This window comes from Danio aesculapii, chromosome 1 (genome assembly GCF_903798145.1).
Source record: "Danio aesculapii chromosome 1, fDanAes4.1, whole genome shotgun sequence".
Classification (NCBI taxonomy): Eukaryota; Metazoa; Chordata; class Actinopteri; order Cypriniformes; family Danionidae; genus Danio; species Danio aesculapii.
The window spans coordinates 60,432,183-60,457,847 of NC_079435.1; the positions used below are offsets into that span (position 1 = coordinate 60,432,183).

General features: G+C 36.8%; 1 protein-coding gene across 1 annotated transcript; it reads right to left on the reverse strand.

Moving 5' to 3' along the window:
- Nucleotides 1–16,376: 16,376 nt before the first annotated feature.
- On the reverse strand, nt 16,377–23,438 carry LOC130233425 (sodium/potassium-transporting ATPase subunit alpha-1-like). The gene is made up of 22 exons (XM_056463467.1): nt 23,357–23,438; nt 23,108–23,221; nt 22,128–22,187; nt 21,604–21,807; nt 21,257–21,370; nt 21,043–21,177; nt 20,825–20,942; nt 20,463–20,731; nt 20,072–20,380; nt 19,654–19,788; nt 19,388–19,580; nt 19,116–19,291; nt 18,898–19,034; nt 18,673–18,823; nt 18,418–18,586; nt 18,184–18,338; nt 17,972–18,095; nt 17,747–17,892; nt 17,512–17,642; nt 16,852–16,953; nt 16,676–16,767; nt 16,377–16,524 (listed from the first exon to the last, which is right to left on the reverse strand). The coding sequence occupies exons 1-22, from the start codon at nt 23,366–23,368 to the stop codon at nt 16,496–16,498; spliced, it is 3,075 nt and encodes a 1,024-aa protein (XP_056319442.1). The 5' UTR covers nt 23,369–23,438; the 3' UTR covers nt 16,377–16,495.
- Nucleotides 23,439–25,665: the final 2,227 nt, after the last annotated feature.

Genomic DNA, 25,665 nt, shown 5'->3' on the forward strand with positions numbered 1-25,665 from the left:
AGGTTATCTGAGACATCGTCCAAAATATATTACCTTTTACTTTTAATACTTGCTAAATCATTTCTATCTATATCTGATAAGATTGAGAGTCAGTCAACTGAAGGAGTAAGAAAAACTTGATTGACTCCACTTTAAAAGACTTTGAACATAAAACTGCAACCCAGAAAATGAGTAAAGACCGAACTGAAGGTTCAATGACAACAACAGATGCTGTATAATAATTAAAGTACAACGTCACAAAACTTTTTCAGCTGTGACAGAAATTTGGAAACTTATAAGTACATCGAAAACAAGCAGAAGAAAAAGAGAAGTTAATCTGTGAATCATGTGTTTAGGAAATCAGCGAAAATAACCACTACAGAGAAAAAAATGACGCAGCTGAAAGAACAACCAAACCACACTGTGAGTTGAGTTTATTAAATAAGCTGTATGAATCAACAACCTTTTAGTATTAGTTTTCAATGAAAGGTCACATACACGTGGTTGGTAAATACCCATTATTTCATACGTTATCTCCACAGAATTCACTGGAAATTATGAGATATTGCTGCCATTTTGTAACTACATTTCTGAACAACACAGTAGTTAGTTATACATTTGTGCATGGATGAGTTAGTCAATTCCTGTGCTTTTCAAAAGCTCTTCGAATGTTTAATAATTATTTTAAGTGTGTGTACAAAATGACAATATGAGCTAAATAAATTTTGTATATGCCTATTGATTACAATTTACCTGAACTACAAAAAAAGGAACATTATAAGAAGTTTTTAAGCATATAACAACACATTTATGTTTCATTCACATAGTGAAGAGCATCATTATGACGAAAAAGCAATATATTTAATTAAACCCAAAACATCGTTATAATACATGATTGCAATAATTATTTCATATTTCAATAGGCCGATACCTTTTTTAGCTAACAGTGACGACGCAGGAAATGTGAGAATACGGAAGAGGAAGCAAACCTCTTGATATAAACATTATAATTTTGTTTCAGACTACAACCAAAACCTTATAACAGTTATTATAGATTAAATATAAAATACTATGGCACTTTATAATTTATTCACGGCCGCTGCTGCGCGCGCACGCGCTCAGTTTGAAAGTTAACGGTCAGATGATGATCGTCAATGCTTTGAGGAGGTCTGAGGCGAATTATGATGACCGATTTCACGATATATACAACATCATATTTATACATGCACATTTCAGATTATATTTAAAAGAATTTAACAGACATAGTTGCTTAGTGCTTCACCGACTATGTGAATTTTGTGATCCCATGACCAAAAGGAAAGAAACTGCAGTCCTGAGGTAAGTTAAGTGGCTAAGGTTAACTTGTTAACGAATGCTAGCGAATATTTGGTGTGACACTGAAGAAACTTTGTTATAATTAAATGTAAAAATAAGATTTAAAAGAATTAATATTAATATTATAAAGTTAGCCTCATTCATATGTGCCGCTGTTTATGTAACATAACATTAGGACTTAATATAAAACACTGCTTTTGTTCTTAAAATGTAGAAACCTCTGTTTATTGATAGCTTTGCTCATCTCTTGGTAACTAAATGCAAAATACACTTTTTTTCACAGTAAATTATTTACCAGAAAAAAAAAAATTACACTTACAATACTTTACACTTACAGTATAGTACTTCACTAACAATATTAAAATGAAATTTGAAATAATTTGTTTTATTGTTAGCAATAAAGGAAAAAATAAGTTTTTTTATGGTACCATGTTATTATCATTGCAGTTGGATGGAGAGCAAAACCTCAAAAAACAACACAAAAATAAATAAGCAAATAAATTAATAAATATATACACAAATTCCTGCATAAATAAAACAATTATTAAATATAATACACTAATAAATAAATTAATTAATAAACATATACACAATTTCCTGCATAAATGAAACAATAAATAAATACGAAAATAAATAAATAAATGTAGATATAAATCTACAAATTGCTGCATTAATAAATATATAAATAATTAATAGTGTGGTGTAAAGGGGGGGGGGGTCTACTTTCAGTTCATCATTTTCTTATTTCCCCAACATCTGTGTTATTTATTTATTAATCTGCCCACACTATTCATATATTTATTTATGTAGGTATTTGTGTTTATATATATATATATATATATATATATATATATATATATATATATATATATATATATATATATATATTTGCATATTGTTTTAATTATGCAGGAATTTGAATATATTAATTAATTCGCATATTTATTTATTTAGTGTTTATGCAGGTTTAGTCCTCCATAAAGTTGGAGTCATATTTAATACCATGTTAAAAAATATGCACCTCCTTTTTTTGTCTGTGTAAATAAAATAAATGTATAAATATAAATTAAATAAATAAATAAATATCTTGTTTAACAGCTAGAGCAACTATTGTTCTTCCAGTGTACAGAGAGTGTTTGGGGTCTCTTGGGGTCCACTTTTTTATTTCAGGTACATCTACTGGCCAGTTAACCAAAGGAAAGAAAAAGGCTTTGTGACTAAAAACGTGTGACTGAATTGTTGTAATAATTGTAACAACTGATAATATTAAAATTAATAATTTGTCTAAAGTTCTTGCATCTCTGCCAACAGGTTCATCATCATCATCATCATCATCATCATCATCATCATCGTCATTTGCAGTTCTTCCACCTTCTTCTTTTGGCACTCAGTCGAGACCAGGCCTGCAGCAAATCAGTAAAAAGCAGACCTTCATTTTCATTTAATTTACCTTGGTCGGATCAATCAATTTTCTGGTAAGCTCTCCTAGTGTTAGTTTGTGGTCATCCTGCAGAAGAGTAAACGAGTTAAAATAAATTTAAGATGATAAAACATGAAGTGATATTTTTTCACTGCCAAGTTAAAAAAAAGGCTTACGATTTAAAAACAACAACAAAAACTAGTTCATTATAATGTGTTTGCTTAATGTATTACTTATGATTTACTTTACAATATTTTATTATTTGGTTAATTCATTTCCCAATATTTAAAGTCTGAAAATATGTAATATATTATTTTAAGTAAAGAGTTAGATATTTCTGCAATAAATGTATAAATTCTATTATTTTTGTAATTAAAAAAAAATAATAATAATAATATATATATATATATATATATATATATATATATATATATATATATATATATATATATATATATATATATATATATATAACATTTAAGACATGTTATCAGTTATAAAACATAACACAAATTAAGACAAGTTTCTCAAAACACATACCTATTAATTGACATAGCAAAGTGGATTCATGCTTATTACCAGAGCTGCACATGATAATTTTCCTTGCAGTAATCACAATTTGGAAACAAATTTGATGGTAAATCCAGCAGTATAGCTTCACTCCTCTAACTCCAAGCCCCATTTTCCTCACTGATGTCCACCCAAAATGCAGTGGTTTCAGAAGTCCCTGTGTGTTCAAAGCAGCCTCCCAGATTTATACCCTGCCATCTTACCTGTTTTAAGGGTGAGTTCTGGGAAAATAGAGGAGGAGTTTATCGGGTGTCAACATTTTACTAACATTTTCATTTTTACAAGTAGGCCATTTAGGTCTATTATCTATTTTCTTGTTTAAAGTTCACTGTCAGTGAGTTACTTTGAGATTTGCCAACCAACAAATTGGGGATTCACTTAGGAGACCGATCAATCTGAGTTGTAGGAAATTGGTGAATGGAGTCTGCAATTGCCCCAAACAAGGGGATACAATCCACATTTATCAGATGGCACACTAGATTTTTGATTCAGAGCAAGCCACATCTGAGCTGTTATGTTCTGGCATGAGTTCGGGGCACTGCAAAAAATGCTTTTCTCATTAATTCATTCATTTTCTTTTCGGCATAGTCCCTTTATTAATCCCGGTTCGCCCCAGCAGAATGAACCATCAACTTATCCAGCATATGTTTTATGCAGCGGCTGCCATTACAGCTGCCACCCATCTCTGGAGAACACGCATACACTCTCATTCACACACATATACTAAGGACAATTTTAGCTTACCCAGTTCACCTGTACCATATGTCTTTGGACTTGTGGGGGAAACCGGAGCACCTGGAGGAAACCCACACGAACTCGAGTAGAACATGCAAACTCCACACAAGAAATGCCAACTGACCCAGTAGAGGCTCGAACCAGCGACCTTCTTGCTGTGAGGCGACAGCACTACCTACTGTGCCACCGCGTTGCCCCAAAATGCTTTTCTCACTTTGATCTGTGACAGCCTGAGAAAGCACTGCTGTCATGTGCATATGCAGACACCGCTCTGCAAAAAAAAAGCACTTTTCTTACTTAGAGTTTTGGTCATTTCGAAATTGTTCAATCAAGAAACGTTTTTTAGACAAGCATAGACAAGCAAACTATTGTCTTGTTTTTTGAAATAATAATTCAAAATTAAGTGATTTTTCCTTAAAACTCGCAAAATAATTTGCCAGTGGGGTAAGAAAAAAGTTATGTTTTTGGTTTTTAATAAAAATATTTTGCTGATTTCTGAGATTTTGGTCATTTTAATGAAAAACTTTGACAATTTCTGAAAACAAGACTAAATTTTGCTTGTCTAGAAAATGCTTTTTGATATTTAATGTTTTTTAAATATTTGGACTAGACAAGACAAAGACAGCTCAAAAATAAGTAAGAAAAGCATTTTTGTTGCAGTGCGTATTGCACTGAATATCCACATGATAGGTGCTTTCCTAGGCTGTCAAAGGTAGAATTAATTTTCTGTCATGGATCTGCAGACGTTTGTGAAAAACTAGACAAGACAAATTTGTTACGTATATAAAATACTGGGGAAGGATCCAAAGTGCAAGTAAAAAGTTTATTTGACACAGTCAAAATAACCAGACAGGACAGGGAAAAATGAGTGAGAGAACGAGGGGTAAGGGTGGTAGCAACCGGGAGACAGACAGACGATAATCAGGTCCAGCAGACACTCCTCACAGTCCTGAGCACAGACAGACATACATGAGCAAACACAACGAACTGACAAGGAAACATAGAACTGTTGCCCAGATATAGACCCACAAATGAACCTCAGCTGTCGAGCTAATCAAAACAGCTGAGTATCGGCATGACACGTGACCATAACAAATACACGTAGACAACCAAAACAAAACAAACCCACGTGACAAAACAGACGCTCCGGAAAGCGCACAAACCTGCAATCGTGACAGTACCCTTCCTCTTAAGAGCACCTCCTGGTGCTCCCAGAAGAGCTTACCTGGCGATTGTAATCATCGATAAGAGAGTGATCCAATATGTCCCTAGCAGGAACCCAACTTCTCTCCTCTGGACCGTAACCTTCCCAGTCCACCAAGTACTGAAATCCTCGCCCCCTCCGTCTCGAATCCAGAATGCGCTTAACCGAATAAACGGTCTCCCCATCTACGAGACGCGGCGGGGGAGGGACCGGTGTGGGCGGATTAATGGCCGCATGAAAAACGGGCTTTAATTTGGAGACATGAAACACGGGATGTATTCTCCTGTACGTTGGAGGAAGTTTGAGGCGGACTGCCACCGGACTAATGATCTTGATGACAGTGAACGGGCCAATAAATTTAGGTGCAAGTTTATTACATACGGAACGCAAGGGAATATTCTTGGTTGAAAGCCACACTTTTTGACCGACGACGTAAACGGGAGGCTTAGACCGGTGGCGATCGGCTTTAGCCTTGGTGCGCGCACCCACTTGGAGGAGGGTCTGTCTGGCCCTGTTCCAAGTGCGTCGACACCTCTGGACAAAGGCGTGGGCGGAGGGGACCGCGACTTCGGATTCCAGACTGGGAAAAGCTGGTGGCTGGTAACCTAAACTACACTGAAACGGAGAGAGGCCCGTGGCAGACACTGGTAATGAGTTGTGTGCGTACTCCACCCAAGGGAGTTGCTGACTCCAAGAGGTGGGATTCTGGGAAACCAAACAACGTAACATGCGCTCGAGATCTTGGTTGGCCCTCTCGGTCTGTCCGTTACTCTGAGGATGGAAACCAGAAGAAAGACTTACAGTCGCCCCCATTAACCGACAAAATTCTCTCCAAAATTTAGAGACAAACTGAGGCCCCCTGTCAGAAACCACGTCCGTCGGGAGGCCATGAATGCGAAAGACGTGATTAATGACAGCATCCGCTGTCTCTCTGGCTGAGGGTAATTTGGGCAGAGGAATAAAATGAGTGGCCTTCGAGAACCGGTCCACTACGGTCAAAACAGCCGTATTGCCACCAGATGGCGGGAGACCTGTGACAAAATCTAGCGAAATGTGCGACCAGGGTCTCGAAGGCACTGACAGAGGATGAAGGAGTCCAGCGGGAGGTCGATTAGAAGTCTTAGAAACAGCACAAACAGAACAGGCCAAAACAAACTCACGTATGTCCCGTGCCATAGCTGGCCACCAGAATCGCTGTTTAACCAAAAATATAGTACGACTCACCCCAGGATGACAAGCCACTTTGGAGGAATGTCCCCATCGAATGACGTCAGACCGAATCTCCTCCGGCACAAACAAGAGGCTGGGTGGGCATCCGGCCGGGGGCGTTACCCCATCCAGGGCTGTGCGAACCCTGCTCTCGATTTCCCATGTTACCGCAGAAATACAAATCTTCTGAGGAACGATGGGTTCAAGAGTCGTATTGCGCTCGGAAAAATCAAAAAGACGGGATAACGCATCGGGTTTGATGTTTTTAGAACCCGGTCGATAAGAGATGGTAAAGTCGAAACGTCCGAAAAATAATGCCCACCGAGCCTGCCTGGAGCTAAGTCGTTTGGCGGACTTGATGTATTCAAGGTTCTTATGGTCGGTCCAAACGATAAAGGGAACCCCCGAACCCTCCAACCAATGACGCCACTCCTCCAAAGCGAGTTTGACAGCCAACAACTCCCTATTACCAATGTCGTAGTTACGTTCTGCGGGAGATAATCGGTGTGAAAAAAACGCGCAAGGATGAATTCTGTCGTCCGAGGATGCACGCTGGGACAGGATAGCGCCCACCCCCACCTCTGACGCATCAACCTCCACCACAAACTGCCGGGAGGGATCAGGAGTCACCAGAATGGGGGCTGAAACAAAGCGGCCCTTTAATTTTGTGAATGCAGCCTGTGCTGCACTCGACCACCTGAAGGGAGTCTTGGAGGAGGTTAAGGACGTCAGAGGGGCGGCGAGCTGGCTGAAATTGCGAATAAAACGCCGGTAAAAATTGGCGAAGCCCAGAAATCTCTGCAGGGCCTTACGAGACTCCGGAATTGGCCAATTCACCACAGCCTGAATCTTCTCTGGATCCATGCGCACCCCCTCGACCGACACAATGTGTCCTAGAAATGGAACAGACTGTGCATGGAACACGCATTTCTCCGCCTTGACAAAAAGCCCATTCTCTAGCAGCCTCTGAAGCACTCGCCTGACGTGCTGCACATGTTCCTGGAGAGAACGGGAAAAAATCAGAATGTCATCCAGGTAGACATAAATAAACTGATCTATCATATCTCGCAACACATCATTAACGAGTGCTTGGAAAACTGCGGGGGCGTTGGAAAGTCCAAAAGGGAGAACACAATATTCAAAATGACCCCTGGGGGTATTAAATGCAGTTTTCCATTCATGACCCTGCTTAATGCGAACCAAATGATATGCGTTGCGGAGATCTAATTTCGTGAAAAAAGATGCCCCTTGCAGACGCTCGAATGCTGAAGACATCAGCGGCAAAGGATAAGTATTCTTCACCGTGATGTTGTTCAGCCCTCGATAATCAATGCAAGGTCGAAGAGACCCATCTTTCTTTTTCACGAAAAAGAACCCCGCCCCCGCCGGTGAAGAAGAAGGGCGAATGATCTTAGCCGCTAGAGAATCAGAAATATATTTCTCCATGGCCTCCCTCTCAGGAATGGAAAGAGAGTATAACTTGCCTTTAGGCGGAGATGTACCTGGCAACAAATCTATAGCACAGTCATAGGGACGATGAGGAGGCAGAGAAGCAGCCCGAGACTTACTGAACACTCTCTTCAGGTCAAGGTACTCACTGGGCACGTTTGACAGGTCCATGCGCTCCTCCTGAAACACAGAACAAGACACAGCAGAACGAGCAGACGAAAGACAACACTCATGACAGTTCTCACTCCACGAAAATATTGTATTAAGGCCCCAATTGATATGAGGTTTATGGAGCACCAACCAAGGATGCCCTAAAACCACCGGTGTGTTAGAACAGTCTGTTAAAAGAAATGGTATGTGTTCAACATGATTTCCGGATGTAATAAGCTTTATGGGTTTGGTAGAGTGAGTGATAGTGGGAAGAGAAATCCCGCTGAGGGCGCGTACAGAAATAGGTTGTGAAAGAGCGATAACCGGAAGTTTTAAACTGAAAGCAAAACTAGAGTCAATGAAATTCCCCTCTGCCCCGGAATCAATAAGGGCATGGGTGTTCTGGGTTCCGGAACCCCATGATAAAGTAGCGGGCAGTAATGTAGTCGCCGCAGAGGGTTTATTCAGACTGATCTCACCCATCAGTAACCTCTTACCTACTGATGGGTGTTGTCTTTTACTGGACAAGAATTCACGCGGTGTCCAGCGCCACCACAGTAGAGGCAGAGTCCCTCATTTCTCCGTCGCCGCTTCTCCTGCACGGACAGGCGGGATCTGCCCACCTGCATGGGTTCCGGGTCAACACCTCCCACTTCCGCCGCCGCAGCCAAAACCAGAGGGTCCGAGACTGGATCCGAAGATCTCCCGTGCTGCATGCGGTTCTCTCGGCGAAGTAGTCTGGTGTCCACTCGGATAGCCAGATCTACTAGTTCGTCCAGAGTCTTAGGGAGTTCCAAAGTGTAGATTTCGTCCTGCAGACGATCAGACAAACCATGCAGGAACATGTCCCACTGTGCCTCCATGTTCCAGCCGCATTCAGCGGCCAAGGTCCGGAACTCGATCGAGTAATCCGCCACGCTCCGACTCCCCTGCCGGAGCTCAGCGAGGACTCGGGCGGCCTCTCTCCCGGAAGCGGCCCGATCAAAAACCTTCTTGAGTTCTTTAGAGAACAGTTCAAACGAAGCACAACATGGCAGCTTTTGTTCCCAGGCTGTAGTCCCCCACAGAGCCGCCTTTCCCGAAAGGAGAGTTATGACGAAGGCAACCTTAGACTGCTCCGTGGAAAATAATGACGGTTGCAACGTTATATACAAGGAACATTTAGACAGGAAGGACCGGCACAAGTGAGGCTCTCCAGAATAACAGGTCGGGGGAGGAAGGCGAGGTTCGACAGCACGGTTGGCAACCACCGGTGCTGGTAGAACTTCTGGAGCTGGTACGGCTGCAACTTGTGCCGCTCCAGTAACCAGCTGCTGAACCTGAGTGGTAAGCAGAGACACTTGGCCGACCAAAGTCTGAATGGCCTGTGCGGTGGTAGCCAAAGCCTCATCCTGCCGATCAATCCTGGCATTGCTGAGTGAGACGAATTCCGAGATCTGTGATATACTCGCTGGATCCATATTCAGGTCAGTTCGTTTTGTTACGTATATAAAATACTGGGGAAGGATCCAAAGTGCAAGTAAAAAGTTTATTTGACACAGTCAAAATAACCAGACAGGACAGGGAAAAATGAGTGAGAGAACGAGGGGTAAGGGTGGTAGCAACCGGGAGACAGACAGACGATAATCAGGTCCAGCAGACACTCCTCACAGTCCTGAGCACAGACAGACATACATGAGCAAACACAACGAACTGACAAGGAAACATAGAACTGTTGCCCAGATATAGACCCACAAATGAACCTCAGCTGTCGAGCTAATCAAAACAGCTGAGTATCGGCATGACACGTGACCATAACAAATACACGTAGACAACCAAAACAAAACAAACCCACGTGACAAAACAGACGCTCCGGAAAGCGCACAAACCTGCAATCGTGACAAAATTAGCTGTTGCTTATATTTAAACTTCTAATTGCAATAATATAGTTGACCCACAACAAATTAGCAAATTGTTCCTATATTATTATGTGAAAAGATATAGTTCATTTTAATCCACCAGACTTTGAAGTGCAAACAAAAAGTGTAAAAGATAATTTACAAATACCATGTATATCAGAGAAACAAATGAAAGATTGAGGAAAACATACTCTGCAAGTAGTAGTAGATGCTTTAAATCTGTTTAAAACAGGGACGATGATTTATACAAGACATTGATATGTAATTGATATTTGAAGCTTTGAGAAGAATACACTACATTTATGAGTGAGACCAAACTAATTCTGCAGGAAAAATCAGGAAAGTCCAATAATAATTTTGAAAATATTTACCCTGTAATTTTACTAAATTCTGATACAAATATAAGGGATTAATTTGTAAAGGAAGATTAGATCTTGTATTACCATACTTGATAGGGAATGCTAAAAAATGTTTTAAAGTAAATTAAATAGTGGTTGGGTTTGTCTATATTTTAATCAACCCAGAAAATTGTCAGAATCAATCATTACATTATTTAGAATGAATACTGGACCTTCTGAATGTTAAAGTTAAGTCAATATACTCACAGTCTCCATGTCTTTCACAGTGCAGAAAAGTTTAGTTTTTTAATTTTATCACCTTTGCATTTCTATACAGTAAGAACAATTTCACTCTTTTCCAAACACCCTGCAGCCTCTTTATATGCTTGTTTAAAACACAAGAATGTTAAAATGCCACGTTGAGAAATGCAAGGAATTTTAGGCTGTAATCCCCAAGCAATAGGTCTTTTGTAATGACTGAAATGATGACCAGGCTATGACAATAATTTATCATTCATAAGTGTGCTCGTGTCACTGATTTACTTATTACACTATTTGTTTATGCATAATCTGCTTTGGTATTTATTCAAGGATCAGTTAAATGAAATATTAGAATGACATCAATAAAATGTCGGATTTTTTTTTTTATTAAACTAATGATCATCATTCTTTGAAATATTATACAGTATGTGGAATGAATCTTGCTTTTTGCATATAACACATACAGTGTAATAATCTGTTTGTGCATGGCTAAAATGGCTTGGGTTAGAATTTCACCAGCTTCCACTTTATAAAACCTAACCCAGTTTCATTATATTTGTCATTAAAATGATGTTAACTTTTTAAAAAAGTATTAATATATTCATGAAATAAATATATTAAATAAATAGCATTGTCAAACGAAACTCATCACTGTTATTTTCAGTGCAAGTTTCTTCTCAGAAAAAAAGGCATATTAGCTTTTAATGAAAACACTCTTTGTTGAGGCTAATAACAAAGTTTGTTCACACCAGTTACATCTTCTATTGCAATCTGAGCATTTTATATAAAAAAGAATGTGATTTTGTTGTGGCTATTATGGTTTATTTGAGGCAAGGTTTAAGGTATGAGATTTTAACTATGAAGATAAAGATTAAAGCATATACACCTTCAAGTAAGATCTCCATAACATTAGTTTAACCCCTTTGCATTCCTGTATCTGAGTATTCAGTGTGTACCATGTACGGTAACACCATGTACGGTACACTGAAATGCTGAGAGGTTAAAGGAGCCTCACAGCCCACATGTCCTTCAAACTACCTTAAACATTTATATGTGTTTCTCCATCAGCTTCACTCATCTGAGGGCACCGGAAAGAGGGCCGGTTTCATCAAAAATGTCCTTCGCCTATGTCACAAAAAAGGAATATCTGGCCTTGAGCGGGACTGTCACTTTTTTTCTATTGCAATATTATGACCTGTGTCTAAGGACAGCGTGTCATATAAATAAACCTCACTTACTGGTAATCTCAAGATTATTTATTTTACAAAATGTAAGCAAAAGTGAGAGCAATTCAGGCTTTTATTCACTTCTGTTTTTTCTTGTGTGCTTGTTTTTCTTCATACAGTTAAAGGAACATAATTAAAATTTTAATTAACAAATGTGTAACTCAAATTTAGTTCAGTTCAATCACACTTTCAATTGCAATTTTTAATCAGTGTCATTTTTTGTATATGTCATTAGCAAGAATAATGACCTGACACAGAATTTCGTGTATGATCGAATGGACTTTTGAGTGTTTAATAAAAGTATTGATAAGTAAGGGTTGTTTCTGTTATTCATTACCAAATGGTACAGTTAGAATTGAATTAGGTAGAACAGAATACTTGTCGGGCATAACATATATTGCACAGCTTGTGGTATTAAGCACGCTGCTACTACATGACTTGTTGTTGGAGCAGTAAGGTAAATATAAAGAGTAACATTTCTGTCAATACAGTACAAATTGAGCATCAGTTTGGAAACAATGAAAACAAAGGGAAAAGAGTTCAAAATCCATGCAGATTATTATCAAATAAATATTATTTCATTAATAGTAAGGAGGATGATAATAATTCAGTATGGTATAGACAGGAAGAGAAGGTAGACAATGACCTTTTTGCTCACAATAACCCCTCATCATACAATAACCAGTCTCCCAGTGTCTCTGCTCCACCTCTAACTGATATCCATCTAACCTCACCCACAGGAGGAGTGATAAGCCGGCTCTTTCCAACTTTGACAGAAGAACAGACTGGAGGTCATGAGATCAAGCAGACTGCGGTCGAAGGGGAAGTGACTCATCAGCTGCCTACCACAGCGCACAGTGGTAAGGAAGACCAGGTAGGACATATAATCATTTTCTGCTATATCTTTATCTCCAAACTGTTTTAAAATGGATAATTATATCCACTTATAAAACTGCAAAACTAGAATATAACACATGTGTACAGATCATGGACAGATAAAGATGTAAGAGAAAGTGTGGATGGAATTTACTAGAGTTGCACTTTATACTGTTTAAATAATAATTTTAACTACTGAGTTATATTAATCAATTACATTAGGAACTTTATGGTTAGGGTTAGAATGTGGGTCAGGTTTAGTGTTAGTTGCATGCAATTATGCATATTTAATTAGGATAATTAATTGTTATAGTTATAGTTCATCTAAAAATGAAAATTATGTCATTATTTACCCACCCTTTACTTATTATCAAACCTTTATCTTATGAGATAGATAGATAACTTATAGCCATAGATTTCCATAGTATTTGTGTTTCTTGCTATGGAAGTCAATGGTTACAGGTTTTTGGGCTTTCTTTAAAATGTCCTCTTTTATAACAGTGTTAGCATAAGGATATTAGTGACATTGACTACGTTTACATGGACATCAGTAATCTAATTATTTGCCTTAATCTGAATAAGACAATAATGTGATTAAGGTGTTTACATAATTTGCTTTTTGAATTCAATTCAGTTCATCTTTATTTGTATAGCGCTTTTTACAATGTAGATTGTGTCAAAGCCACTTAACATAGAAGTTCTAGTAAAGTCCAGATTTCAGAGTTTAGTTCAGTTCAGTGAGGTTTAAATTTAAAACTTGAAATGTTCCTTTCATGACCCGTCACAGAAGAAAAAACTAAACACTTAAAGTTTGTAACCACATGAGGGAGAATAAATAATGAATACATTTTCAGTTTTTGGGTGAACTACCCCTTTAAAGTAAGTACATAAAACATGTAACAAGGGCTCCTTAAAATAAAGCATTACCATTACTAGCCATAATGTTAACTTTAAAAGATTTCAAACTGAATTGACAGCTATAGGCTGAATTTATTAGGGATATGGATAAATTAATAATTCAGCATCACTTTAAACAAGATTACTGTTTAGTTAATGGAAACTGGAATCTATTTGATGCTGGAGAAGTTATTACCTACACCCCAGAGATGAACTCCTTATGGATAGAGTTAAAAAACACTGTATGCAGGTTGGATTGTAAAATAATCAGAGTGCAAACAGATAAAGAAGCAGTCCAGCATCATTTTCAGTAACTTGAAGTATTTGATGCACTTAGTTGTGTACTAGCATTCACTCCGAGCCGCATGCTCAACAGTTAAAGAACTAATTTTTGCAAAGGCTCAAGCCAGATATTTATAACTTTGTGAAAAAACATCAGGTTGTATGGGAAACTGGTGATCAAAAAAAAAAACAAATCTTCATGCAGTGAATCAGATATTCATCAGGAAGATTCATTAGAGCAAAAGCAGAGGCAAAACCATTGGTTTCTTTAAGATGTTTTGGGAAAAGATTGACATTTTTATGTGAAACAGAGGAATGTAAAACTGTGATACAGAGAAGAGATGAATCTAATAAAATGTGGATTTCATATAGTTTAATAATGATTACTTCAGCCACAGGATAATAGCAGACATTTAAATTTAAGAAATGATCTCAGAAACACATCCCTTCAATTTGTTGGGCAGAAAAGAAATAGCAAGATTAGGAATCTGTCTAATGCCAGCGGATGGATGTATGACAGTAACTGTTATTGTCAGTTCTGCAAAATATAAAACAGAAGTCATGATTATTGAGGGAACGGAACCAACAGTTAATACACTTTAGTGGATTTGTTTGTGTGATAAAGGACTTGGTAGCATGACAAAATCAGACTGAACCAAGAAACAGAAAGAGATATAAAAAGCTGCAATACCTTTATTAAATATATTTGACAATGTACTAGACTAGTACTAGTATTGGGATACTGAAGTGAACTGTGCTGTGGAGTTAGATTATCAAAGCTTCAAATTAAACATTTATTTTTATTATTGTTTTTTTGGTACCAAGTGTGACTTGGAAACAGTTTGGTCACATATGCACTAGAGAGTTTCACTCTGAAGAAACAAAAGAAAATTAATCTTTAAAAAACAAGAAACTGAGAACAAATAAGAAAATAATGTTCCTTGGTTTTGGGATAATTTTTATTCTGGACCAAAATGTCTAAAATTAAAACCTATATCATCCCGATTACCCAAAAATACCCCCGGGAAGAACCACCAGAACTGTTTAGAGCTAATTATTTACATGTACTACAAACTATATACAATATGTGTGGTAAGACCAATCACAAAACAGAAACAATAACAGAGATCACAACTGTGATAACACAAACAACATTAGTGACAATGACAAGAACAACGATATTGCATTATTATTTTTATTTTTTGAAAAAGCACAATAACCTGTTCCTAAATAAATCCTCCACTGGTGTGAAGCATTTGGTTAAAAAAAACATATAGAAGAAATTGTACAAGTTTGTAAAAATTTGCCATTAATTTGCCAAAGAATGTGTCTGTCAGGTCTGTTAAATTGATCAACATCTTTATCTCAATTGATATGCATGACTTTGTGTTACTTTGACAGTGTTGCGTGTTATAGAATCTAACTTAAATGATTTTATACACTTCTTTTTTTTCAAGACACAATTTAAACTGTATTTTTAATAGATAAAGACAACTCTGCTTTCTCACCTACAGTGAATAATATATTAAAATGATGAAAAATGTCAAAATATATAATACAATTGTTTTCATAATTTTAAGACTGTCAGGTTTCAGCATCCATTCCCCCTTTTTCAGTATCACATCATCCTTCTAAAAATAATATGGCAATTTTCTACTCTATTGTGAATCATTTTTATTGGTTTCAATTATTAATAATTGAAATATATATTATATATAGAGTTGAAGTCAGAATTATTAGCCCCCCTTTGAATTTTTTTCTTTTTTAAATATTTCCCAAATGATGTTTAACAGAACAAGGAAATTTTCACAGTATGTCTGATAATATTTTTTCTTCAGGAGAAAGTCTTATTTGTTATTTCGGCTAGAATAAAAGCAGTTTTTTTTTTTTTTAATCCATTTTAAGATAAAAATCATTAGCCCCTTTAAGCTAATTTTTTTTCGATAGTCTACAGAACAAACCATCATTATAGCGTAACTTGCCTTATTACCCTAACTTGCCTAGTTAACCTAATTAACCTATTTAAGCCTTTAAATGTCACTTAAAGCTGTATAGAAGTGTCTTGAAGTATATCTAGTATCAAATATTATGTGCAGTCATCATGGCAAAGATAAAAAGATACATACAATTTTAACAATGTACTGCTATTTTAAGTGTTTTACACACACATAATTCAATATTGAAAGATAATATCTGTATTTATTTAAATATGAAAAAATAGTTGTATGTTTAGAGGTAAATATTGTTGAGTGTCATTAGGTCTCCTGAAAATTAAACTTTCCAAATTAAATGGACTGGTCCAGCTTGCAGAGTGTAAGGGATTGAATGACAACTAAAGCTTCTAAATGTCTTGTTATTGTTTTTTAAATAAATAAATGTAAAATTAATTTTTATAACGCAATGCGAAAGTGTAATGCAGCCTTTGATATATATAATTATATATGAAAACAATGTAATAACCCATGCTGCTAAATGCAGTTAAAACATATGTGCAAGTTACTTGCATCCTTGTTTTATCCTAAATTAAAAATGTCCGAGACAAAAAGATAAATTCAGCTCTTTTATTAAACTGTCACATTTAAAATCTTAAAATGACATTCATTTAGACATTTAATAAATTATACAATCTCTCCTTCCACATGTTCCCAACAGAAAGTCTTCTGGCTTTAGTAGTATGTTTCCCTTTCCACCCAGCCTGAAAGAAAACAACACGGATATTATATATTCTATATCATCTAGAAGTAAATGAAATGCATCGACTCAAATTGAAACACCAATTGCAAACTGATCTCATATGTTATCTTATATGTGGAATAGGTTAGATGTAAGATATAAATGGATATTACCTCCTGGGTTTCGCCTAAGGATATATTTTCTAACTTCGTCATATATGAAAATGAGTAGCGAATATGGGAAGGCACAGAACCACCACATAGGTCTAAATGAAAAAAGAAAACACAATTAATTCATTCAAAAATGCTTAACCTTATTAACATATTAAATATAGTATGATTCCACCCACTTCAATGGATACATTCTGACAGCAACTTCCATGCCTGGGCAGTAGGACAGGAATGCTGCCAGAGCAGTTTCCTCCAACAAACCAAAGGTGAGGACCCGGTTTCTAGAAAAGTAAAAAAAGAGACATTATGACAAATGTAGCTACTAGTGGAGTGCATCACGTTTCTCTCTAGAATCAGTTCTGAGTTTGGTTTATATCTCTTGGCTAGTTTTTAACCATACACTCGAATGGATTTTGAAAAATGGAATTCAAAATGTGTATTTGGAGTCATGCTAGCTGCACCTCAGCTTTTAATTCAAGAAAATTATGGAAACACCGCTCACTATGAACAATCTTTTAATTTGCTTAAACCTTTCTTAACTTTCTTAATGATTATGTTAGGTTCAGGTGTTATGTGAAATGAATTGGAGGCAAGCAGAATAAGGCTGTTTGTAAAGCAAAACTAAGCTCTCAGTCGATTCATGCGATAATCACAATTCATTTTGAAAATCTTAGAATCAGTGCAGAATAATTTCTCAATTCACAATGCAGGGATTTATTATCTCATTCCTAGTAATTGGCCAATAAATTAATTTAGAGTTGCAACTGAACAAACAATTCAGTGTGATTGACGTCAGGCCAATATAATTTTTTTGACTTAACCGCCCATTGTGAACATACTTCATTCCCTGCTGTAAGATGGAAAGTCTTCTGGTCTTGCAGATTAAGAGGTCAGTCCACTGCACAATCACAATGCTGGCAAAGAAGGCTGTGTGGCATGTGTACTCCACAATCTTTCTGCGCTCATAGGTCTACATCAGATAAGTAATAACACATAAGGATTATTAAAATACAAAAAAACAAATAAAAATATTGGTTTGACGTCTGTCAGGTTTGGTAGAACTGTGGCACCTACCCATTGCTGGCCATAGCTGTCTTCCAGGTCATTGAGAAATCTGTCTTCCCAACCAATTCGAATTCCCACTAGATCGTAGGGCAAGAACCCATTCTCAGCAAGAATTACAAAGTATGTAAAGAATCCACCAACTGCTTGTATCATGCCTAAAAATGAACATGAAGACTTGTAAGAAAAACAAGACACAACTGTAGTTCACTCTGTACAGTCTCACAGTGCACTTACCAATTTGACCATAGCTCACACTGATTAGCCTCTCATTCACCAGCCTATCGGTTGCAGCATTTCTGGGTTGTCTCTTCATGATGTCACTTTCAGCAGTTTCATAGGCCAATGAGATTGCAGGAACCTATGACATCAAACAGACAAATGCATTAATGTGTGCATATTGTAGAGTTCTCTACATTTATAAAACTAAACTGACATTTATAGCCTACCATGTCAGTGCCCAGGTCAATGCAGAGAATGGTAACGGTGCCCAAAGGTAGAGGAATACCAACAAGGACAAACATGAGGAAGGGTGACATCTCAGGGATCTTACTAGTCAGTGTGTAGGCAATGGACTTTTTCAAGTTGTCAAAGATCAGACGGCCTAAACATATGGAAGATATGTTTAATATGCGAGTCTTCAGATTTTTTTCAGTCAAGCAAGTTCCCAAAATTTGACATACCTTCTTCTACTCCAGTGACAATTGAGGCAAAGTTGTCGTCCAGAAGGATCATGTCAGCAGCCTGTTTGGATACATCAGATCCAGCAATACCCATAGCCACACCAATGTCAGCCTTCTTCAGAGCTGGAGAATCATTGACACCATCACCGGTTACAGCTACAATGGCACCCTAAATATTAAGAGTAAAAAAAATTACAGTGGTACCTGCTTCATAATCCTCCACTATTAACAGCTATTGAATATAACTGATGGTACCTGTCGCTGACAACCTTCCACAATGATCAGCTTTTGTTGTGGAGAAGTTCTGGCGAACACAATTTCTGTATGATGTTGAAGGACGTCATCCAGCTGTTCAGCAGTCATATTCTTCAGTTCTCCTCCATGGATTACACAGGCCTTAGCATCTCTAGAGTCACATTTTGTATTTACAAACATATAGATTAACAAAATTTTTATTTGTAATGGCTGAAATAAGTTTACCTTGGATTCACCTCATCGATATGGATTTTCAGCCGAGCAGCGATGTCATCTACTGTTTCATTGCCTTCTGAGATGATGCCGACACCTTTTGCAATAGCCTTTGCTGTAATCGGATGGTCACCAGTAACCATGATTACCTATAACAGAAGTTTCTGAGTTATAATCGGTTAATTTATTTTAATTAATTCAAGCGGTGGATATTGTAATAAAAAAAACACCTTGATTCCAGCACTCCGGCATTTGGCCACAGCATCTGGTACAGCAGCACGAGGAGGATCAATCATGGACATGAGGCCAACAAAGCACAGGTTCTCAGTGGGGAAGTTCATTTCTTCAGTATCAAATACAAAACCCTCAGGAAACTGATCATCAGGAAGGCCAAAGTGGCAGAAGCCTGTAAGGGAGAATGCAGTTATTTATAATACTGTGGTTTAATCATGTGCTCATTTTTTCCTGTCATCACTTTAGTGTTTTTTTGTGGTATCTTTACCCAGGACTCTTTCTCCAAGACCTCCAAGTTCTAAATAAGCATTTTGAAAAGCATCTTTCTTTTCATCATCCAAAGGATGCTCTTTTCCTTGAATTAAAATGGTGGAGCAGCGCTCCAAGATTCTCTCAGGTGCTCCCTTCATCACCAGCAGGTGTTTTGGTTCTGAGGAATTAGGATTCTTGTGGATTGAAACCTAAAGGAGGGATATTCATATATTAAGGCCTAATCTAAAAACGAATCTCCAAAGAACTACAAAGAAAACACACCTGATACTTGTTAGTGGAGTTGAATGGGATTTCTGCAAGCTTTGTGTAATTTTCTCTCATTTCAGCAACTGAACCACAACACAACTCAATACACTTCAACAGTGCAGACTCTGAGGCATCACCAGCTGTGTCCCTCTGCAAAACAGAAAGAAAGTGAAGTGACATTGTTTAGTATAGTTATACATTTGCAAAATTGTTCTTCTGCATTTAATCAGCCATTTGAAATCTGGTGGCTTGCTCAAAGGCACCTCAGTTCAAAAATGTCAAATGTGGAAGAGAGCAATGGTCATTCAATCCCCAACTTCAATCCCTGCCAGTACAAGTTCAACTCCCTATTAAATCACAAATGCACCCTGAAGACATTTTATTGCTGCAAGTCTTTAAATATAATTTCAATTCTTTTATCAAGATAACAAACCTTTAGCACTGGAATGTGGCTCTGATTTGACTGGAAGACGGCACGATTGCAAAGGCCAGCAACACGTGCAAGAGCAGACCATGTAGCTGAGCTCCTGTCAAATGAGGCTCCAGTCTGGTTTTCTGTGGTATCGGCTATATGTATATGGTTGTCAAACCACATGTGAGCAACAGTCATACGGTTCTGGGTCAGAGTTCCAGTTTTGTCAGAGCAAATGGTGGTGGTTGAGCCAAGAGTCTCCACAGCTTCAAGATTCTTCACCAGGCAGTTCTTCTTTGCCATTCTTTTGGCAGTGAGAGTCAGACACACCTACATGAGCAAGCACACATTAAGTAATTGATTTTGAAATGTGCTTGAAAGGATATGTATGTTTAATATCAATCATACTCACAGTTACAGTGGCAGGGAGACCTTCAGGTACATTAGCGACAATGATTCCTATTAGAAAAATGACACCCTCCAACCAGTTGTAGCCAAGGATCAGGGACAGGACTAAAAAGGTCAGACCCAAAAAAACAGCTACACCAGTGATGATGTGGATGAAGTGCTCGATCTCCCTAGCAATTGGTGTTTGTCCACCTTCCAGGCTGGAGGCAAGTGATGCAATGCGACCCATGACTGTACGGTCACCGGTATTGATGACAACCCCTCTGGCAGCACCTATTGAATATTGTCATGCTCAAGCATTAATTAATTACATAATTTGGTGATGAATTTATCCAGACATATTGTATAGATGTCTGAATTTTGTACCGTCAACACAGTTAGTAGAAAAAAATGCGATGTTTCTCGTCTCCAGTGGGTTGTCACTAGAGACTTCAGGAGCACGAGTTTGGGGCTCAGATTCTCCAGTCAGGGAAGAGTTGTCCACCTGGAGAGATGAGCAAACCAGGGATGTTTTATGAGATCAACAATAAGCCAAATATATATATTTATAAGTCTTAAAGTATTTATAAGTGTTTTTTTTAAACCTTGCATCCTTGTGAAGATACAATTCGAATATCAGCTGGTATTCTGTCTCCACCTTTGACCTCTACAAGATCACCCACAACTACGTCTTCTGCATCAATTATATTTTTCTCTCCATCACGCACAACCAGGGCTTTCTGCATGATAATAAATTATGAAAATGTATTCTTTGTGAAAGCTATTGTTGGCATAAAAAGTGAATTTACATTTTTTTACCTGAGGAACAAGATTCCTGAAAGAATCCATGATTCTAGAGCTCTTTGCCTCTTGATAGTATGAGAAGCATCCATTGACTGTGACAACAAAAGCAAGCACAAGTCCCAGGTAAAGCTGCAAAAAAGTAATGTAGATTGTCATTAATCACATTTCTTTATCCAAAGATTACAGCGCAGTTATCAAAGGCAGAGACCGCCTTGGTCAAGATTAGTTGTTTAGCACACACCTTAAATGGTTCAAACATTTTTTAAAAGAGGTTTATTATAATGACAATTATGGTAATATATTTATTGTCACTATTTATGCCAGATTAGAGATAAAGACAAATTATTTTTCCTTATACACACATTGTCATTCGCCGGCTCTTCTTCTGAGGCAGCCTGGATTGAAAATGCAAAGAAGCAGAGCAATGCACCAATCCACAGCAGAGTCTGAAATCCACCAAAGAGCTGCCTGCAAAACTTCACCCATTCTGGGGTCGTAACAGGTGGAGTCAGGGCATTTGGTCCATCACGTGCTAAAATTTCCTTTGCTCGGGGAATGGACAAACCCTGCGCCAAGTTATAAAATAGAGCATAAACAGACATGCCAATAAATTTAAAAATACTAATAAATAATATTGCAATGTTATTTTATTCATTAGTAGCTGCTGGCTTCTACAACATAAAGTTGTTGCATCTTAAGTAGCTGCATGAAATTGCCAAAAATATTAAGGTAAGTGTGTATTACAAAATGTAATCATTTGATTCACATAAATCATCCAAATATATTAATGTAAAATTTGTACAATTATACATCATCATTATTTTACACCAAATTAAACCTACAGTCATTAAACCTATAATCAAATTATTACAGTCATTAAACCTACCTTGGTCAGATCAGTGCCATATTTTCTGCTAAGCTCTTCCAATGTCAGTTTGTGATCATCCTGAAGAAGAGTAAAGAATTTTTTTTTTTTCTGATTGTGAAAGCACATTTTCAGTCTACTACAGGGTAAAAACATGAAGTTGTCTATTGTTTTTCAAATTGAATGTCACTGTTGTATCATTTGTGGACTTATTATCAGTTATAATAAAACTTATATAAGTTAAAATAAAATGAAACTTATTTTAAAACTTACAACACGTATTTATTATTAATTTAGTAATACAACAATTAAACTGTGAAAACAACAGATTTCATCTAAACAAGGTATTATATTTTTTTCCTTGCTCTTCCAGTTAACAATAAATGTCAATTTTTAACTCTAAAATAATGCAAGACCATAAAGATTTTTTAGAAAATTCATTTATTGCTATTTTCCATCCCATTAAAACATCCTCGAGAAAACAATCCTTAATATGTTCCCCAGTGTACCTAACTGAAGAGCTTAATGGCCAAATTATTAAATATAAATTATTATTTATGAATATTTAAAGAATTGAGCTGATTTTCTAAAACAAAATCTCAGTAATACACAGAATACAAAAAATATAGTGTTAATTAAAATCTGCATAAACATGTTTATTTTTCTGCATAAACATAGTTATCTACCACTTAACAACTTTTAAAAAGATATTTTAACTTAAAATGTTATAAACATGTGAAATATATCAACATTTACTTAAAGTTGAGTAATTTCTCAAAAAAAGCCAGCCATGCTATTTTAAGTGCTGCCTGTTGGCTAAACACACATATATATCAACAGTCACTTCTTCTAAGCATTCACAAGAAATTACTTTTCAAATTGATACCAAGAAATTAGACTCCATGTGAAAGCAAGGAATTTACTGTTTTAGACTTAAATGTGTATATATTTTTCGGCTTAAGTGTATACAGTATGTAGATTATTTCCAAATCATTTCATACCATTTCCACTTCTTTCTTCAGTTCATCCATGTCCTTTTTGTTCTTTTTCCCTTTTTTAGGTGTTTTAACTCCATCTTCTGAAGTCGCCGCCAGTTTATACTCATCATTCCCTGTCTGCCAGACATTTAAAAAATATATAAAACAGATCCTCACAAATCTGCTTTAGTAAATAGTAAATATATGCAGAATCTGTTAAAAATGGCAACAAATTAGATGATGAATCCAGCAGTATAGCTTCAGTCGTCTTACCACAAGCCCCATTTTTCACCCAAAATGCAGTGATTTGGGGAGTCAGAATAGTCCTCCTGTGGTGGAGCTGATTGGAGACAGAAGTCCCTGTGTGTCCAAAGCAGCCTTCCAGATTTATACCCTCCCATCATTTCTGGGAAAATGAGGGTGGAGTTTGTCAGGTGCCATTTAGATTTAACATTTATTTAACCTTCATTTTTACAGGTAGGTCGTTTCTGTGACACCCAGACGAAAGAATGGTCTATTAACTATTGCCTTATCAATTGATCTATGGCTTGTTAATAATAACTGACTATAAATGACCTTTATCCTTAACATTAATTCAGCCCTTATTTATTTAGGTTTCAGTTTTCTTAAATATTCTAATGGTAATAATTGTTGCTGTGCTTTATTTTAAATCTTTGACATTTTTTTTTTTAAGTTTACATGGGGATGGTAAATAATGAGTAAATTCTTCAATGGCTAATGAATGAAACTGCTTCTGTTCCTTGACTGTAGAATAAGTTTAATAATTTCATTTAAATTTAGGTGATAATTGTGAATGTTAAAGTTGTAATTGAATGTTAAAGTTGAAAAAGTTTTGCTTTCTGTTGTTAGTCAATAGACTCTCACAGCCGACATGTTCTTCAAAGCAACATCAAGTTTAGTCCACATCACACAGATGAGGGCTGGAAACATCATTTTGCATTTCAATACAATAAGAACAATTTCCTTAATTTCTAAGCACCCAGTTACTTGCTTATATACTTTATTACTGAAATAAAAAACCCAATTAAATACAATACTAAAATCAGTGCAAGGCACTCAAAAAATAAGTAAAGACAAGTTAAGAAGCCTTTAGTAACATCTATAGTTTTGCACATGGCTAAAATGGCTTAGATTAGTATTCCACCAGCTACTCAGTCGTATAAAAGCAAAATCAATGTCATTCAATTTGTCATTAAAATGCTGAGATTTTGTATCTTTTAGAGAGCACATACAGTAAATAACACTGTTGGATAACTCATCAGTCACAACAAATCTTTCTTCTTAGGGAACAGGCATATTAGCTTTTAAATCAACTCTTTGTTGAGGCTAATAATAAAGTGCGATTACACACAGAAGTTACATGTTCTATTACATTTTCTTTATATATGTTTTATTGGTTTGATTAGGCATGGTTGGAGGCATATGAATTTAACTATGACAATAACAAAAGACACCTAAAAGTAAGATCTCAATTGACTTGTGTAGTTTTAAAAAGCCACACGGCCCCTATGTCCTTGAAGTGCCCATATAAGTCTCCAGCAAATATACTCATCTGAGGGCACCAGTACCATCCCTTTTTCAATTACAATATTATGACCTGTATTTGACAGGTTATAACATAAATAAACATTTTCCACAGGAAATCTCAAGGTTACTTTTTACTAAATTGAACCAAAAGTTGAATTAGAGCAAATCAGCTTCAGGAGCTGATCAGGACAACATGTCCAAAATGTAAATCTAAGAAAACACCTTCATTTTTCAGAAGTTTACCAACCATAAACAGAAACAACAGAGATCTCAGCAGTGATAACACAAAGACAGTAGTGACAATGACAATGAAGATGTGTACAAAGATAACACACAATGCTATGTTTATGTCATTTGTCCAATCCAGTCTCGCAGGAAGGTGTAACAATTTTACAATGTGGCCATTTTGTATACATTTGCTAAATGTTTTTGCCATGTGATCATGTTTTGCATCTTTTTGGATCTTCTATTTCTTCATTCTCTTAGGAAAAAAGAATAATTTTTCATGTAATTGGGGCAAACAGTATGTAACGCCACTAGTTCACTAGAACTTTTATATGGGTGCACCACAAGCATTCAAAACCTTGTTTCAGGGCCACTTTGAACACTTCAGGAGAGGCCCGGTGGATCCAAGGGCCACACCCACAGTTTCAGTCAGTCTGGATGTGGGTGCTATACTTTGCTTTTTAACTGATCTGGGGTGCCTTTCTCAAAATCATCGTTAGCCAACTAACGACTAAGGTCGCAAGTTCCGACTTTACAAACAGTTTGTTCTTTTGCTGTTTCCCAAATCCGTCGCTCCAACGAACATTCGCAAAATGCGTCGCAAACTTGAGCACTCGCAACTACACCCCTGGAACTGTAGTTAGAAACATAGTTCCTGGCTGTGTTCTATTCCCACTTGTCCCCCCTATGCCCTATTCATTTAGAACATTCTAACATTCAAAGTTGGAATGATTAAAAATAAAAAAGCATTTAAGTCATCTCTCTTAGGTGTAATTTGCTTACAAACTATTTTTACAGTTCAGTTTTAG